General features: G+C 37.6%; 1 protein-coding gene across 2 annotated transcripts in view; it reads left to right on the forward strand.

Moving 5' to 3' along the window:
* The first annotated feature begins 1,488 nt into the window (after window positions 1-1,488).
* The window catches only part of LOC112150267 (discs large homolog 1-like protein), a 101,032-nt gene continuing 84,290 nt past the window's right edge, over window positions 1,489-18,230 (forward strand). For both annotated transcript variants that reach the window (XM_024278415.2, XM_024278416.2), the window contains exons 1-4: window positions 1,489-1,881; window positions 3,646-3,816; window positions 6,236-7,061; window positions 7,400-7,493. In XM_024278415.2, coding sequence (XP_024134183.1) covers window positions 1,863-1,881; window positions 3,646-3,816; window positions 6,236-7,061; window positions 7,400-7,493 — 1,110 coding nt within the window. In that variant the 5' untranslated portion in view covers window positions 1,489-1,862. The remainder of the gene's footprint in view (window positions 1,882-3,645; window positions 3,817-6,235; window positions 7,062-7,399; window positions 7,494-18,230) is intronic.

Consider the following 18,230-nt stretch of genomic DNA (forward strand, 5'->3'; position numbering starts at 1 on the left):
TGGCAAGCGTTCCGGCTCTGATGCAACCACCTAAGTCTTTTTCTAACTTTACAAGTGCGAGACGAACCTTCGCTGCATACATGTCCGACCTCAGTGATCTGGCCTCTCCGGCGCTCCGAATCCACTTCGTTGGGTTTAAATTTTCGCTGGACACAGGAGCTGAGTCGCAGCACTTTCTGTGAAATTGTGGCTATTAACGACCTAAATCGTAATAAATGGTGGATTATCCCATGAACCTACGTGAGTTCGGAGTTTCACGAGGTCAGCAGGAGAGCCTGTGGCTGCAGACATCCCATAGCCAATGGAGTCATCTGCTATAGCTTGACCACTCCTGTGTCACATCTAAGTCGTAACGTTTGCTGTGGGAGCTTAGGGTAAGCCTGCCCTTGCTTCCCGACATCCTTTTGTTTACACATTAGCTTACAGCCCCTGACAACCTATCCAGCTGTATAACTTTAAGCCAGATGTCACCTGGTACAAGGAAAACAAAGATGCACATGGATCTTGTTGTCTAAATACATCAGAATGGAGTGACACAGGGAGATTGTGGGTTGGCGTTGCAGCTTCTACGTCCCACCTAAACTATATCTAAAATCATTTTTGTGTCCTGATTCCCAATAGTTTGAGTAAAGAAGTAGCCAGGTGGGGCATTTTAAATTTGATTTTCTTTTTATATGTCCTCTATTGTGAGAAAAAAATGTCACACCAAAATGTTAAAACACCATTGTTTTTTTGTGTTTTTTTTTTAAGATTTCTGTAATATTGCAAACAAAACAAAACAAAAAAATAACTGAAATATAATTTATTTGTCTGTATGTGTAGTGACATTGTTCAGAGACCCTTTTCATTACTACTCATTATCACTGTGACCACATCCATCACATTGTAGCTAATATAGGGTTATAGTTTTCTTTGTCATCCTTTTTGGTATTTAAACTGAATTAAAACCAAAAAAGTGACACAAAAGGTACATTAAATGTTTGTACGGTTTTAAAATTTGGAACAATATAGATAAGCCAGGGGAAAGAAAGAGATGTACGGCTATATTGCTTACCATAGTAATGCCATTAAATCTAGACTGGGATAAACCTGTCCAAACTGCCAGGTGGGATTACCCTTGTGACATTTTAATTGAACTATCCCATCTTGAGCAGGCTGGATGGAGTGTGCATGCACGATTGTGACAGGCCCCATAATCTGGAGGCAAGAGTCAAAAAAACGGAGGCAAACAAGAGTTTAATGCAGAAGTGAGATCACTATCTGTAAAACCCAAATCTTGCCCGGGCTCTGAGTGGATTAGGCGTGGATTCAGCGCACACCCTAGAATAGACCAGGCTTTTATCCACCGCGCACAATGTGGCTGTTTAACATGACAATACCTGCAGGAGACAAGCTTCTTACGCAGAGACTCTCAGACCGGCTTTAACGCTGTTTGGGAGTGAGTGCACCAAGGTGTGCAAAAGGGCTGCCGAACCGGTCGGACAACGCGATGACACCTGAATGAAGAAGCAGAGAACTAGTCTGACCAAACAGACGCAGGAAGAGTTAAAGTGAAAGAGAGGGGGAGTTAAAAAAAAAGGAAAGAAAAAAAGACAGAGAGAAAACATTCAGGCGGTACCACCAGAGCAGCTCCGGGTGCTAAGTCCACTCACTGACTGCACTTGACTGATAGTCGTCAACGGCATTTGACATGATAAAGTTGGTCTTCGACGAAGAGGCGACTTGTTGTTATTGTTAGCTGCTGTGGCGACAGCTCCACGTCCCAGTTTGGAGGCAGGCTGTGGCGGGACAGACCCACACATCTGTAACGCCTCGCGCTCCGACTGACACGGCGACACACGGAGAGGACGGCGCGTGCCACTATGCCCGTGCGGCAGAAAGGTAAGCTAGCTGAAAACAATATATGTTACATCACTTTTTAATAATATTTACAACTAGAATATTATTTTCTAAATCAACTTTCGATTTATTTCCCCCAAATGACTCAAGTTTACGACTGAACCACTCCAGTGAACCTGTATTCATGCTTTACAAGTGTGAGCAACTTTTAAATGTTTACTTATTCGCATTTTACTGTTTTACGTCTAAACGGTCTTTTATTGTTTTTTGGATATTAATAAAAGCTGTAGATAAACGAACGATCAATTTCTCAGCGCAAACGCGACGGTCATAGCAGGAAAGTTGCACTGGCAACACAGTTTCTGTCTGGAGAAGCTTCCGGTTTGATCAGCTGTTTAAAGTCACTCCACAAGTTTTCCTCTGGAAACCCTGACCTTATGGCTCTCACTCTTAGAGAACATTAAAACAAAACAGATAGATATTGAAAATGCATAAACTTTAGATACTACTAATACATTGAATATAGTCTTATTTGAAAAAAAAAATCAAGGGATCATGTTAACAGGATTACATTATCTTTACCTGATTATTTAAGCTATCCGCTTTTAAGAAATAAACTAAGCAGACTTTTATTTTTCCCATTTTTTTCTGTGTTTAATTTTTCCTTTTACACCTGGGGTCAAACAACCATGAAGATAACTATAAATGCTGGTTGTATGGCTGTAAAAAAGACTATTAGGGGAAGATACCTTGTTTAAAACCACATAGTTTTCTCCTAATAGGTTATAAACAAACATCTGTTGAATTGTGCAGCCTTGTTTTTGTAGACCTATAAGCTCTGTAGTACAACAATAAGAGTGCATCAAAGAAAATCAAACAAAAAGTTTTAGTCTCAAGTTTCTGTGTACGCACACACTTAGAAGGAGTCTAATAATATTTGAGCAGGCATGTCCAAAGTCCGGCCTGCGGGCAGAATTCCCCCACATTAAAATTTCTGCTGCCCCCTGTCATAAAATCAATAATACGGCACTTTCTAAAGCGCTGTGTTCAATTTCTTGATTGTCATCAGCTAAATTAGCTTATAAGCCATATTAAACCTATGGTGACACTGTAACGCAACCCTTTTGTGATTCTTTTAGCTCATTTCTAAAATGGCAACTGTAATTACTGCTTTCAGGACAAGAGGAAATTTAAGTAATTTTTCAGCAAAATAAATAACATTTGCGTCTGATTAATAATCCAATAAAAAAACAGTTTTTAAGGATTTCAATATCAAAAGGCACTAACAAATGTTAATTAACAGGGAAAGAATGGTGCATTGTCTTTAAATATGAAATTCACACTAATTTTGGTAAAAATGTATTTTTCTGTTCTACCAGAAAAAAATTAAAATATGCCATTGAAATGACAATTTTTCTTAATATGTCATATGCATTTTTAATGGTTCAAAGAATGTAGCCCACACAAATACTTACCACAGCAAATCTGATTATCTTAAAAGTTTGGACATCGCGGTATTACAGGGAAGCTTTTAAACTAGGTTTTCAAATATCAACTGGCCCATGTAAACATGTCAAATTTGGTTATTTCACTCATCTAATTTTTTTTCTTACGGTTTTTGTAGATGTGTAATGTAGCTCAATGACACAGGTGTTATCAATCTATTGTTAATTATAACCTTAGGGTGAACACTGACCGACACTGCAATCAGTTAATTGCTAATTACATGTTTTTTTAAGCTCAAGATTGCTTCAGGAAGATTTTAAGATCTCACCAAATGTTTCACAATTCTTATGTTGCAATAAGATGCTCAGCGAGCGCTGGAGCTGCTCCAGCAGTATCGACTCAAACTGGACCAGAGGCAGAAGGAGCAGTGCCGGAGCACACAAGGCCCCGTGGAGGAGGACCAGCAGCTGCAGCAGTCTCTTGACAGAGTTATTAATGTGTTCCAGAGTCAGCTCTTTAAAGCTCTTCTAGGTAAGAAAAACTGCACCAGACCATGTTTTAGCATCATCAAACGCACCCCTTGGTTTTCTGAATCACCTGTAATGACGATAAACTCTTGAAACCACATTTTATGAACTCTCAGAGTTTAAACCAGTGTGGGTAGGTAAAGGGTTAACTCAATTCGATATCAAATCAATCCTGAACTGTGGATTAACCCAACTAATAAAAGGGAATGCGCATGGCTGCATTCAGCACATTTGTATTGCCCTTTATTTATATCAGGGTTGCAGATGCTTGTATTTAGCAGGGGTGGATATCAATAATAAATAGTATTTTAGATTCTGTATGCATGTCTGTAAGCAGATTTTTGCTGGATCAGTGGGCTTACAGGCTTGCTGACAGGAGGCTCTCGGACCACATGACAAGTAGTTACTAGTAACCATTAAATGCATGTCAGAACACAGATAAAGGTGTCAGATTATCTTTCAAGGAAATCCAGCCCATGAAGCCCTGTTTAGAGTCTGAGCACACACCGGCAGAATGTGTAGCTGTTTATAAACTCTGTTTATGTGCAGTTGTGAACAGTAGATTTTTGTTGACTGCTGTTTCTTGAAATGTTCTGGCTGGAAATGTTTGAGTATGAAGGCAAACTGGTTAGGTTCACGTCCCACCTGCTGCAGGCATCAGAAACCTGACCTCCTGGCGGAATGTTATTTACTATGATTGTGTGTATGGTTCCATGTTCAGTGAACATGAGGCAAAGTTTCCATTAACTTTGACCTTTAAGATCCTTCATGGTGTTAGGGTCGTACAATGAAACTGTTTTGTTTTGACATCATTTTTCACCTCCCTGGCTTTGCGGTGACATCATCTATTTGTCATTCACCGTTGTTGTCTGATGCTTTGTTCACACCTGGCTTAGAAATGCACATTCGAGCAACTGCTTCCATTATGAAAAGTCAATATTCTTTTATTTATTTAAACTTTATTTTCCCATTGAGATTAGATCTCTTTTCAAGAGAGAGAAGCAAATATGTGCTTTTCAGGGTTCTTCGTTCAAAACTCTCACATTCACGCGCCGGTACGCAAGTTTTCAAGTCTGTTTTCGGGTTCTATGTACAAAACGAGCATCAACTGAAGGCGCATAAAAGTTAAACCAGTTGAACTCTGACCAATCAGGGATTTGGCTTTGGTATTGAAATATCTATTGCGTCCTTTTCAAAACACATAATTGTCAATCATTTGAAAAGTGATCATAAAGGAGAAATTATTTATTCTGGTTTGTGGCCGGCTGGAATAATATAATATCAAGACTTTCATATATCAGAATTGAGCTGTGAAAGAAAAAAACCTGGAGCACAATATGTGAGATTTTGCCCCAAGCCAATTACAATTGAGTACACCCGCTAGTATCGAATAGCGACAGAGATATGTAAACACTGTATTCTAAAAGCCCATTCTTGAAAGCACCACACATGCCCGATGTGTATGTAGCTTAATAGTGTTCATCTCATGCCACACATTACTGCATTTTTCTTAGACTTATTAATTCCACTAAAGGCAGCAGTTATTCATTTTTTTGATTTTTTAATATTTGTTCACAAATACGTAGGACAGAGATCTGCAACCTTTGCTAGTAAAAGAGCCATTTCTGGCCTGTTTGGTGCTGATGAAAACCTAGTAGAAGCCGCATTTTTTGTTACCCTTTTAGAAAAATTTGATACAAGCAAATGTATTCCTAAACAACATGAGGCAAAAAAATGACATTTTCTCTTTTTATACTTTTGATTGACTTTGGTGAGCCGTCATCCTTTTTCCTACTTACTACTGTTGTTAACTGGAGCATATAAGGAAACATGATTGGTTAATGATCTAGTAGAAAAAGTATATGAAGAACACACAAAAGTTAGCAACGCTTACCTTTAAAAATTACTATTATTATTTTTTTTTCTCTTTAGCCAGAGAGCCAGTGTGGAGAGGTAAAAGAGCCTCATGTGGCTCCGGAGCCGCAGGTTGCAGACCCCTGGCATAGGAGTTACTTGTTTGTATTTGTGTCATTCAAAAATTAGGATGTGTTAGGATATAGTACTGAGAGTGCAGGTTAAAAGAGGGAAGTAAGACCTTTACTGTAACAGTGACAGCTCATATCTAGTTTTATGTTTACTTTAAAAAGGGGAAATGACAGTGGATGCTAACTGACCCTATTTGAATTGGGATCCCTAAAGCCACTGTTCTATAAAGTGTCAGTGTTCAAATCTCGACACTAGAGGTCCTCAGCGTATTACGTATGTTTTGGTAGGAGGAGGGAAAACAGATTCTAGGACCAATAACAATTTCTTGCATCACAGTCGTATAGCGACTTAAATGAGATTTATCATTTTTTATAATCTATAAAAGTAATCATAATTCTGAATCTCTTTAATCATGGTTATTGTTTTAATCTCTTCAGATATCCAGGAGTACTATGAGCTGACCATCCTGGCTGACAGTAAACATTCTGTCAATCAGATAGAAGTTCCTGGCAAAGTTGCTCCACCATGCAACTTTCCAGCAGATGTTTCAGTCCAGTCTCCACCTCTTTCTGCTCCCCTGAGTCCTCAAGCTCCTGGTACTGCAGCCCAACCAAAACCAATCACTCCTAAACCTCGATCACTCAAGTACCCTGCACCCCCTGTCCCATCCGCATCCCCGACAGTAAAGGCATCTTCACCCACATCACAGTCCGGTACACCTCAGTCAAAGTCAGTCAAGTACCGTGCTCCACCTCCCCCGATCCAGCTAGGAGGTTCCAAGACACCACAGACCTCAAGTTCGTCCTCACCTTCAGTTGTTACAGCTTCCAGTGACACTGTGAACAGCACAGAACAAAACCCAAAGAAAACATCTCCAGGGATGTCCCCAAATGGAACCAAGTCTCCTGTTGTTACTTCCACCAGTCCTGGGGTTTCTTCAGAAAGCAATGCGAAAATACAAAGCCTTCCTGCCACTCCCGATCGCACTACTGTGTCCGCCCTCGTTTCAAGCACCATCCAAGGCCTTGTGTCTCCAGCCACTCCAGACAAAACTATTCCAACCAGTCCTCTAAATGCTCAAAAAGGGCCCAGTGCAGTCAAGGGAGCCATTGAGGTATCTTCAGGTTTGTCACCCAACAATGACGCAGAACTAAGCAAAACTTCCCTCAAGAGTCCAGCGAGCCCTACAGAGGAAAAATTCACCTTTGGGGGCCGAAGCCCCACAAGTCCTACAACAAAGTTTGGCAAGGGAGCTCCTCTGAGGTATAACCACACATTTTATTTATTACAAATTTTGAGATTTTGTTCGTAATATGGGAAGTGTGTTGTTGACTAAAACAACTTATACAACTTAAATCTTTATTTTTGTGTTTTTTAACTGCTATAGTTTCCATAAAAAATGTTGATGCCTTTGTCTTTTAAACCAATTTCATGAGTACGTTTTTATTCCATGCTCTGTCATATTTTTTTTTCTTTTTTTCATTTAATTTAAATTTCTATCTTTCATTTATATAATTCCAGAAAAATGTAAGTGAGGGAAACGTTTATAAGTCCTGAATGACAGTTTATTTACAGCAAAGATGCCTTTTCTCTTTTTCTAGTCCAACCAGCCCAGGTCAGGTGAAAGCTGCCTCTCCTACTCCAAGCTACGACCCAGCCCGCTCCCGCTCTAAAAGCCCACTGACCCCCATCAAAGTAAGGCATCTTGTGTCTTTTTTTAGCAAACACTGTGAGAATTATCTCTGTACTTGATTTGTACTTGAGTGCTGGGATTTATTTCTCTGTTAGTAGAGGATTAGAGTTGAGTGCCAAGGAAGTAAATATTGTTTTTGTTTCCTTTGGAAATTAATCAGAAGATGCCAGAGGAGTTCTTTATTGTTTTGCAAAGATCCATTTCTTAGGTATGTTGTATCACCCAAGAGAGTTTTTGAGTGTGAGCTTTACATGCATGTTTTTATCTTATCTGTTGGCGATAAGAGCTCCGAGCAGGAGTTCATTTGATCTTAAGATGTGTGTCTTCCTGTATCCCAGTGTGTGTTTTCAGCCGTGTGTTTGTTGTCAGTTTAAAGTCTTTTTATCTCGATTTATAAAGGAATGGGACTGTTCAGAATTGCAGTGTAGATACAGATTAACCAAGATGAGGCTTTTGATGTTCTTTTTAAACATGTAAATGAGACAAATAGGTAAGTTGAAATTTTTATCTTAAACTTAAACTATTATGAGTTTTTCTTCTTTATTGGAAAAAAAATAAGATGTATGACATGTTTAGTGGATGTTGATCTTCATCGCTGAATGCCAGCAGAATCATTGCTTCACTAATGTAAGCTTTAAGTTTCAACATTATCTAAATAATTTGCAGGAAGAGAACCACTTTTGTAGCTTGTTATTGTCCAGAATCCAAATGATCTTGTACATCGGGTTTTGATAGATTTATTTTACTTGAATAATATTTCAAACACACATTGCACTCTGTTTTTGTAATTCATCATTGAAAAGCGGTTTAACAATAGAAAATTCAGCTTTGTCATATGGTTTTGTGCTGATATCAATGCTTTTTTTATGTCAAGAAAGCCTGCGGACATAAAAAAACAAACATTGTGTCATTAATAAGTTAAGTTTTGTTTTTGGCCCATAAGAAACACTCAAGAATTTAAATGAAAAATACTTATACTTTTGGTCTTTGCTCCGATTCAATAATGTTTTTTGATACATTTATTCTTAAATATTATTTTGTTGTGTTTGTAAAGATTGCAAAGCATCTGGCGTTCTAAATTCAGCTAAAAGTTAAAAGTAGAGCATCCTTTGCCATACTGTTGTTATGGTCCACTCAGTCTAAACCCCCTCCCCTGCCAGAGACCTAATAAATCAGGGGAGTGTAGTATGTTTGTATATGAGATTTTGTGCATGTGCTCATGTGTGTGTACACATGCCATGTCTGCGAGTGTTTAGTTTACCTGTGCATCCACGTGAATGCTTTTCCGCAGCAGCCTGTAGATGCTGCCCAATCTCCGTGGGAATACATCTTCTGTGCCTCGCAGTCTTCTAGGTCAAATGTTGCAACCAGCTCGCGTAAACCGAAGGCAGCGGCTGGGAAAGAGCAGACAGAGACAGAGGAGTTGCAGCAGGGATAGCTGCCATGTTGTGTCGCTGGCCTCTGCTGTAACGGAGGAGTCCACGCTGGCTGCTCCGAAAGGGCAGGTGGTGATGGCACGAGAGATGGAAGAGAGAGAGTGATTGAGCGATGAAACAAAGGGGGACAGACGGCAAGAGGATGCTGCCGACAGCAACAAGCAGTTGAGGAATGGGGGTAGTTGCAGTTGGAACATATTTTGGTGAAAGTTTGCCGGGTGGACTGTTGAGGATGGACTGTATCTGTATCCTCACTACCAAGGTGAGATAGAGCAGGCTTGAGCATGGCAATCATTTAATGTTCTTTTTTTGTACCGTTTGTTCTTTTAAAACCTTTTATCATCATGTTTTGATACAGTTGTGTTTTTAAAATAATCTTTTGTCTGTTTGGATGTTGAATTTATTAATGAAAGTGTCAGGCTGAGAATTGCATTGTTTCTTGAGACTTTTTGGTGGAATCAACTATAAGTCATTTACCACATGACAATAAAAGTAAGTACACCGTCATAGCATTGGTTATTTCATACTTTTTGTGTTGTAAATTTACCTTTGCCTTACTACAATTTGTGAATGAAATGGCTATAAAGCGATATATTGGGGTGTGTTGTGGAGGAACACATCTTAAGTGAGGACCAAGCTGTTGCTCAGCTGCTGGTCAGATTTCATGTGACAACAGGAGAGACAGGAAACTGGGTTGGTAGGACACTTTCTTCAAAAGACTGGCCGCCATTCTTTGTAGTTGGATCACTGATGGGTTGGCTGACTTAATCACGGATTGGCCATCAGCAGGAGGAAAACGTGGCAAAAAACAAGAGCGACAAGAATAAACACATATAATATGCACACACATGCAGGCTCTGAAATCCATGGCCCAGTTAGAAAAAGGAAAACTGGGCTGAGCTGTGGTCGGCTTAAAGCTCAGTGCCCCCGCTGTAGATACAAGGAGAGTCAACCTGCTCGTGCTCTTGAGAGATGACTTACTACTGCTTCTTTAGGTGCAGAGACTTGGCTGAGCTCACAGAAGACTAATTATTACAGTGGGATCTGTTAGTTTGGTGGACAAAACAAGCTTAAAAGAAAAAGACAATCTAGACAAAACTAACTTTTTTATTCAGAATGTGCAAAATCAAATCAACGGGTTGAGTCTTGTTTTAAAACTATTTTTGTAGTATTTTTTCCCACATTTAAATAAGATTTTTGGTTTTCGGTTTATTTTTATTTGTAAGGATTCATAACTTAGCTGTTCAGTTCAAATCACTGCATTTCACAACCAAACAACTTTCATTTTGTCATGTAAACTTGACAAAGAAATTGATGATCCAAACACGAAGAATGAACATTGACATAAAGTGTGTTATCTCTGCTGTTGGAGTATAAATCCCCACTGACTTCTGTTTAGGAATTGACCTTTCTAAAGAGTCTCTTGATAGAATGTTGCTGTTGTGTCTATATTATAGTTCAGTCAGACGTTGAAATCTCCACAACAACCGATTTTTACCATTTGGTCAAATATATTCCTGAAAAGTTATCAGCTGCCACTTGGGGGATATAAACGGTTTCTGATTGTTATTCCAACACCCTCTAATTTTTTTGTGTTCTTTATAAATTGCCCCTCTTTTTTAATTCAGTGTGTTTGAAAATAGTATAAGAACCCGTTTTTATGAGATTTTTTTTTAATGAAATTTGCTGTTTTTAACTTAACTACTTTTCCTTCCTCTGGTTAATTCTAACCAAGGCCTTTTCCACTCTGTATCTACAAAAATGACAAAATGTAGATCAGTTTGGACATAAAAAACAGTGTCAAATAGGGTTCATTTGTGTCTTTATTATTATCGTGTATATATCATACTTTGTATCATATCTTATGAGGCATACTTTTGCCTCCAGTTTTTACGTTGTAGTTTAGTGTTTTGTCCACTGGTTGGCTTATTGAATATTCTCCATTAAGGGTGTCAGTTGTGTGATTACTTCCACTGGTTAGCCTTGATTCACTTTGTCCGCAATCACTTCTTCTGATCTCTGATAGGTTGTTGTTTCGTCTTTGTAGAAAATCCTGTTTCGAGCTGGTTAAAGGATCTGGCATGGTAGTTTGTTGCCGTGTTACTTTGGCATAGTCTCTCCTTCAGAATTCTCAAAGCGTAGTCGTGATCAAGGCAGATTTTGTCATTATTGAAACCTTTCCTCTCCAATTCCAAAGGAATCCCCCTTTTCTTAATTTCTGAAGAAATTTGAAAAGGATTAATGTGATTTAGTATTTATTAGAGGTTATGGTACAAGTGTCCAGTCGGCTCTTTCCATCAGCCTAGACTTAGTTATGGGTTTAAATCATATTTGGCTGCAGTTCAAACAAATGTAAACTCATAAGATCAATTTATTTATTTTACTTCACCTATAATGATCCATCACTACTTAACCTGAAAACCTTTGACTTGGAAAAGAGCAAATATGGAAAAAAAAAAAAAACAAAACTGCAGAGAAAAATAATTACATTTATTTGGTTGTTTGTTGACAAAATAATTTTGAAAAGTTTTGAAAAATCCCTGTGTTCATAGTAAAGCATAGAAAGAATCCTTTAAGAAAAACAAAAAATGAAAAATAAATGAGCCCCAAGTGTCAGGTTTACAGCAGTCTGATCATTTGAACTCTATTCTGTCTGTGAAAGTTAAGCTTTAAATGCACTTATTTGTGAATGAATGTACATTTTAATTCAACAATAGCTCAGAATAACACATGCATAGCTGGAGCTGGAGCCATGCGGGGTAATTTCTTTATCTGCCCTATCAATTTAAAACACAGGGAGAGCCAGATAATCCAAATGAAAATATGTGCATGTATATAGGTAAAAGTAAAAAATTCTTGTTATGGAATAAATGCTAAATATTTTATAGCTATGTTACCCTTCAGGTAAGATCAATGGTATTAACAATATAGGTCAAAATGGAAAAACTGAAGCAACAGTTTAGTGAACCGTCTTTACAGTTCAGATCAATAAAAACAATGCAACAAATACCTGTGTAATCATACATTTTTTTTAATTATTCACCAGATAACCTTCTATCTATCTCTTTTACTAATATAACTAAAGCGTGATGCTTGACTTTATAGCCAGTGTCTCCACAGGCAGGACAGTTGTTTTAAGGAATTTTACCCAGAAACAGAAGGGACATAAAAAAGAGCCTTTCTGGGGATTTTTAAAATTTTGGCTTGCCCAAGACACCATCTTGCAAGTTCACACAACAGACAGAAGGAATTCTATCTCACAGTCATTTGCCTAATCCTATTTGGTTGATTAAGATAATGGATTTAAAAAAGAGAGGGTGTGAGATTACTCCTTCAGGATGTTTCTGCACATCTTATCCATTACAATGCATTTCCTTTTTCACAGCAACATTGGTCATTGGTCTAATTTTTTAATTGCTTAATTTTGTTTGGCAGGAAAGGTCAGGAACAGAGGAGTCAATAAACCCTTAGCTTATAAAACTTTGAGTGAGTGTCGGACTGTCGGACAAACACAAATCCGGCACATAATTTACCTACCAGTGATGAAGGATACACAATTAGTTTGCGCAAAAATCAGTAAAAATCATTTCATAATTGTAGGAAACCTGTCTCAGCATTTAAATCTAAGTCAAATCAAACTTTATTCATACTATTCATGCACAAGCAGCACAATATTTTTTTTATAAGAATAAAAGAATTTCTCAAATATTAAAAACATATGCAGCAACTGAAAATAATACCAAACAGATGAGATCACACTGAGAAACTCTCACACAGAACATACACACACCCATCCCACCACCCTCTGCACATCAGTTCTCACCCCTAGTTTCCTATCGCTTCAGTATTCTCATGTTTTTATCACATTTTGGACATTAAATTCAACTTAATTCAACAATACTAATTCTAAAGAGGTACATTTAGTCAGAAGTCATTCTAACACCCCCCACTGTTCTGTTGTCTGGTCTTATTAGGTGTCACTGTCCTTCTCTGCACCAAGAGAGCAGGAGTTCCTCATAAGAGGCTTATGCTAGGCTGCTAATAGACTTTACAAAGGTGGAGCTATTTCAGGATGGACAAAGCAAAAAGGAGAGACCCACACACACACACACACACATGCACGCACACACACATCCAGAGAGAATGCAACTGAAAGAGCTGACTTGTTCCTCCATGGGATGTCCTGCTTGATGGATCCTGCTTTAGTTTTTTTTTCTTACTAACCTTTGCCATGAAATTGCTATATCAATCCACCAATCCATCCATCTGTGCCACAGTCCAGCTGGTGCTGTGATGCAATGTGGAAAAGGGCACAATCCTGACAAATGAATCAATGGGGAAGAGTAGAGAAGAGTAGGATAATCTCCCCAGCAGCTGCGGGACATTTGAACCCAGGGATATGCACCTGTAAGAGGACAAAGAAAGCCATGTAGGACTACCGTCACCAGTCAACTCAGTCCGTGCAGCCTTCAAGGAAAGCTCAAGTGTCTCCATGGATCTATACAGAGAAGAAAAAGGACTAAAGTTCTGGACTGCAGTCCCTTACTGTAACTGACACCCAATGGGCCAGTGCGTGGGCTGTATGTGAAAATGGACCCCAGCGATTCTGCTCCATCAGTAAATGTAATGTACTTTAATCTATTTATACTTCAAGACTGTCGTAGAATTAAAATAGAGCATTACTGATAATTAAAAAGCAGAGCCTTACTAATATTTTGAAGCAATTTTTTTGTAAAACATATATTACAATTTTATGTGTATAATTCTGATTTATTGTCATAATATCATTTATGCATGTGCTTGGAGTTGTTTGTAAAGCATTATTCTGTAAATCTTTAAAAAAAATTAAAAGAAAGACAAGAAATAGACAGGTCAGTTTAAAAAAAAAAAATATTCCCAACTGGTGTCACCTGCTTTAAAAAGGTGAAAAAAGTTCACTACAATTGAATCATCAATATGTTTTTAGTTAAACTATTTTATGTATATTTTATTGCCACTTGAAGATACTTTAAACAATGAAGTCTGGATTATACAACATTATGTTCAAATTCTTCTAGAAAACACAAGAATTGTTTATACAGAATTGGGTTAGAGGTGCTGGGATACCCAGAGGTTGGCTGACAACCAAAAGCAGCTGAGTAATTGAGGGTATTTAGTCCAGAGCAGGAGGCTGTGCCCTTTATAAGTATGGGAGGTGCAAGCTAAACGCTGACCCCCAGCAGCAGCTCTGCCATCCAGCTGGTCCCGGTTCAGTCTGTACTGGATGGAGGCCTCAAGAGCTGGAGCTGCAATATGAAGGAAGTTGTTAACTTCTTAGCTACTCATAGTTTTGACAACAATCCAATAATATATGTCCTAAGTAAAGCCATTTTTGTAAATGTTACAAATTTAGGGGTTTATTTTTTTAACTATACAAACAATATTTGATTGTTCAGCTTAGAAATGTATAATGTATCTTATCTTAAATGTGAAGTAATCAACAATGATAGGAAACTTGTCCTGCTCCTCTCCGAAATCTATCATCAAATTGCATTAAAAATTGCCTTTTTCTGTAGAACAGATGCTGTACACAGGATGATTCGAAAATCAAACCACAAAAAGCTCAGAGACAAGTCAGAATAAATCAGGCTAAAAACTGAATATGTGTGTTGAAGTAAGACTAATAAAGAACGAACAGGTAAAAGTCGAGTTAAACTTTGTTTTATACTCCTTCTGGATTAAATACATGGGTAAAATTAGGGCAAAGACAATAAATAGTTCTGATGCAAGGCACCAAACATAGAGATAAGCACAACCAATTTCATAATCGTCACATACTGTTTGTTGCGGAAAGATCCTCGATTCAGAATCTAGTGTATTCGTTGAGTTTTAAACAGCTGTTCAGTACATCACAAGCTTAAGAGACAAATGCCCACTACCTTTGTTTAAAATGATCTCATAATATAATTTTGTGTTCCAATGATCCAGATCTCAGTCAAATAGAACTACTGTACCCACATTTTAAGAAAGGGAGTTTTTAACTTGCTGCTCATTTGCAAATGTTCCAAAAAACCTTGTAACTAGGTCTGATTATCACTGCCAATTTACCACATTAATTATTCAGATGAATGGCTTTAGAAAATTTAATGTCTTTATTAATATATTCCAACATGAATCCATTGCTCAAGTTTATATTCAAAACATGTTTTTGCTCATTAGTAACTGATTTTGTCTCATTCCTAAATAGTGATTTAAACTATGAAAAGTCATTAAGATAACCAATTCTACCTACAATAACAATTAAATTAACAGATTAGAGTATCATTTTGAATAATTTTGATCCACAGATTTTATGAATCAGCACTACATCTTATAAATTAGAGCTAAATTGAAATATGTATATTTTTAAAATGCAGCTCTTAAATTGTGGGCTCATTGAGTATTATTATTGTTTTTTATTTGGATTTTCTTAGATAAATGATCATACTGATTTTTTTACCAGAGGTTTTATTTGCATATCACAAAGATTTACAATAATTAAATGTATTTTGTTACTTTTTTTTGTTGCACAACTTTATGAGTTATTGAAAAAGTAAATCAGATTATCTCTGTACTCATGTGTAAATGTGACGATTTTTACCTTAAAAACTTTGGTTTAAAATATTTATTTAAGTTTTTATGTGTTGTATTCAGAGGATGTTGTTCCAGCGTTTAACCACATAGTGGCAGTGTTTGCTTAACCAAAACAATACAAATGCTGCACTTCCTAATGTTTGCTTGCAGTGGTTGAAACCCCAGCAATACTATTTATTTACACTTTCAGCAACTCATAGTGTTATTTAATTGTATTTTTTTTTTTTTTTTTTATACAATCTTCAATAAATGCCATTGCATTCCCACTTATTTTCCTATAAACTCATATATTTATGCATGGCAGGTTTTAGCACCAGTCAGACTGTACTCCTGCAGGACTGTGCACAGAGAATGACAGCTATAAATAGCAGAACGTTCACCCATGTGGAACGTGAACACACGCTTGTAGAAGACAATCACGTGAGCGCGTTTGAAATGTTGATGTATGGAGTCCTTTCTAATTGGTCAGAGTGTAGGATGGAGAATCCAATGTGATTGGCTTGTAGGAAGTGTAAGAGGTTACCGCACACATACACACAGAGAGGTTATTTCTGTGCTGGCTGACCTACTAACGTTAACATGTAATGCATGCCTGCTAGGCTCATGAGGTACCATCCCCTCTCTCCCAGTTGTTTCTTTTCCTATTTTCTCCTGCATGTTTTGCTTTTGTTTTTTCTAACTACTTTATTTCCTGTTGAATGGAACATAAATGTTTTGTCTCTTATCCTTTATCCTCTACAATTTACACATTTCTCTCTATTTTATGGTCACTCCCCGTAGCACATGTGGGAACTCATGTGTTTAATGTGTGTGCGCATGTGTGTCTGAAAGAGAAACTTAGCGTGCATTAACACCCATCCCCAGGATCTCCATCTGTTCCTTGCTGAATGCAAAGGCATTGACTGCAAAAGCTGGTCTTAGGACAGCTAGCTAATCACAAAAGCTTGGATTTTCTGAAGGCTCGTGCTTGATCCTCTTTAAAAGGAAATCCACTGTCTGGTTTGTCCTAGAAGAATGCACGTTGATGTTTCTTTAACTTCCAGGGTCAATATGCCTTAAGAAATGTTTGTAGCAACGCCATGACAACATTATGACGTTATTTACAGAAAAGTGCAGCTGAATTTGACCTTTCATGTTGTGCTGTTGCAAAGATGATGCAAATGTAGAGTGAAACCGGCTGTTTTCCATTAATAACTGTTTGTAGGAGAACTTTGGTGAGTTTTTATGTTTAACAGCTGAGGAACATCACAATTTTTACAACTTTAAATTGATTTATTTACTCTTTTTTTCCAACTGCTGCTCTTTTTGGTGCAACACTGCCTCAAAGAAGCACCAGCTTCACTTTGATATCCTCTGCAAAGTTTGTTTGTATTCACACAGTTAGAAGTGAAGCAAGACCTATATTTGAGTTGCTAACCAGTGTCTGTATGTGTGCATGTGGGTCTAAGAAGTTGTTTGTCTTTGTGTTGGACTTTGTGTTGTACACAGCATCTGCCTAAGTAAAAGCAAGAAGAAGCAACTCCTTCTTTTCTTAACAAGATGCAGAAGGGATAGGAAATGGATAGGGATTAATGACTAAATGACTGACTTAATCTGGTTTGAGCTCTTTAACAATTTTAGCTGTTAGTTGGAAGTACCTGTTCAGTAGTTTTATCAATAAATAAACCAGTGAAATTCCTGCAGGTGATATCAGCATAGTTCAAAATTCCATTTATTCTCCTCCCTCTTTGCATTGTTTCACATTGTTTAGTTCTCCATTCTCGCTCACGCTGTGCTGTGTGATTTGAAGCCAGGGTGAGAAGGCAGACAACCACAGCGGCTCTGCTGCGAGTGTTTGAGTGTCTGAGTGTGAGCCTGAGTCAGTCCAGATGGCCCAGGAGCATCAGGAGTTCTGGATGAAGGTGGATCTGAGACTTATTTGACTTAAACTCTCTTTGTTTTTCCAAAGGGCTCGTACTTTCTTTAGATCCATTCTAACATTGGGGGCTTTTGAGTTCTGAGGCAGAAATACTGACTGTTATATAAAGGATTATCATATAAAACATATATTACAAGAAATAACTGAGGACAACTATTTGGCACTTATCCATCTGTGTAAATAACCCATTAATTCACGAGTTGGATAAAAAACTTAGTTAATAAGAGGGAATTTCACTTAATTACGGATTTATTTGTAAATGTATTTTCCTTTTTGATGTAATTACCCTAAAAAATTCTTGAAAAAAAAGACCAGTCGACTAAAATTAGACTAAAAAGGCTGAAAGATTTATGTCTTTAAATAACAGTTTGTCTAAGTGAACCTTAATTAGTGTCCCATAATTAGATATGGCCTATTTAAATCTTTCAAATTACGGAACTGTAAGCAGTCCTAAATGTTAGGCTTAATCATCTTTATCTAAGTCAAAGCACTATGTTTATATCGGAGAGCAGTAAGTTATTTAGTGAGTGCCTGAGTTTAAATTGACAAAATTTACTAATAATAGCTCATAGACTCCTTTTTTTCTGTTGTGTATGGACTTCTGTGATTGAATCAAAGGATAACATTAGACATGCCAAAAAGACAGGTGAGCTGCAGCAGTTAATAAGAATATCCATCCATCCATCCATCCATCCGTCTGTCCATCCTTCCATCCTTTTAATTATGATTATCCCGTTTTTAGGCAAAATCAAAAAAACTGTATAGTTTTCTAG

This window comes from Oryzias melastigma, linkage group LG4 (assembly GCF_002922805.2).
Source record: "Oryzias melastigma strain HK-1 linkage group LG4, ASM292280v2, whole genome shotgun sequence".
Lineage (NCBI taxonomy): Eukaryota > Metazoa > Chordata > Actinopteri > Beloniformes > Adrianichthyidae > Oryzias > Oryzias melastigma.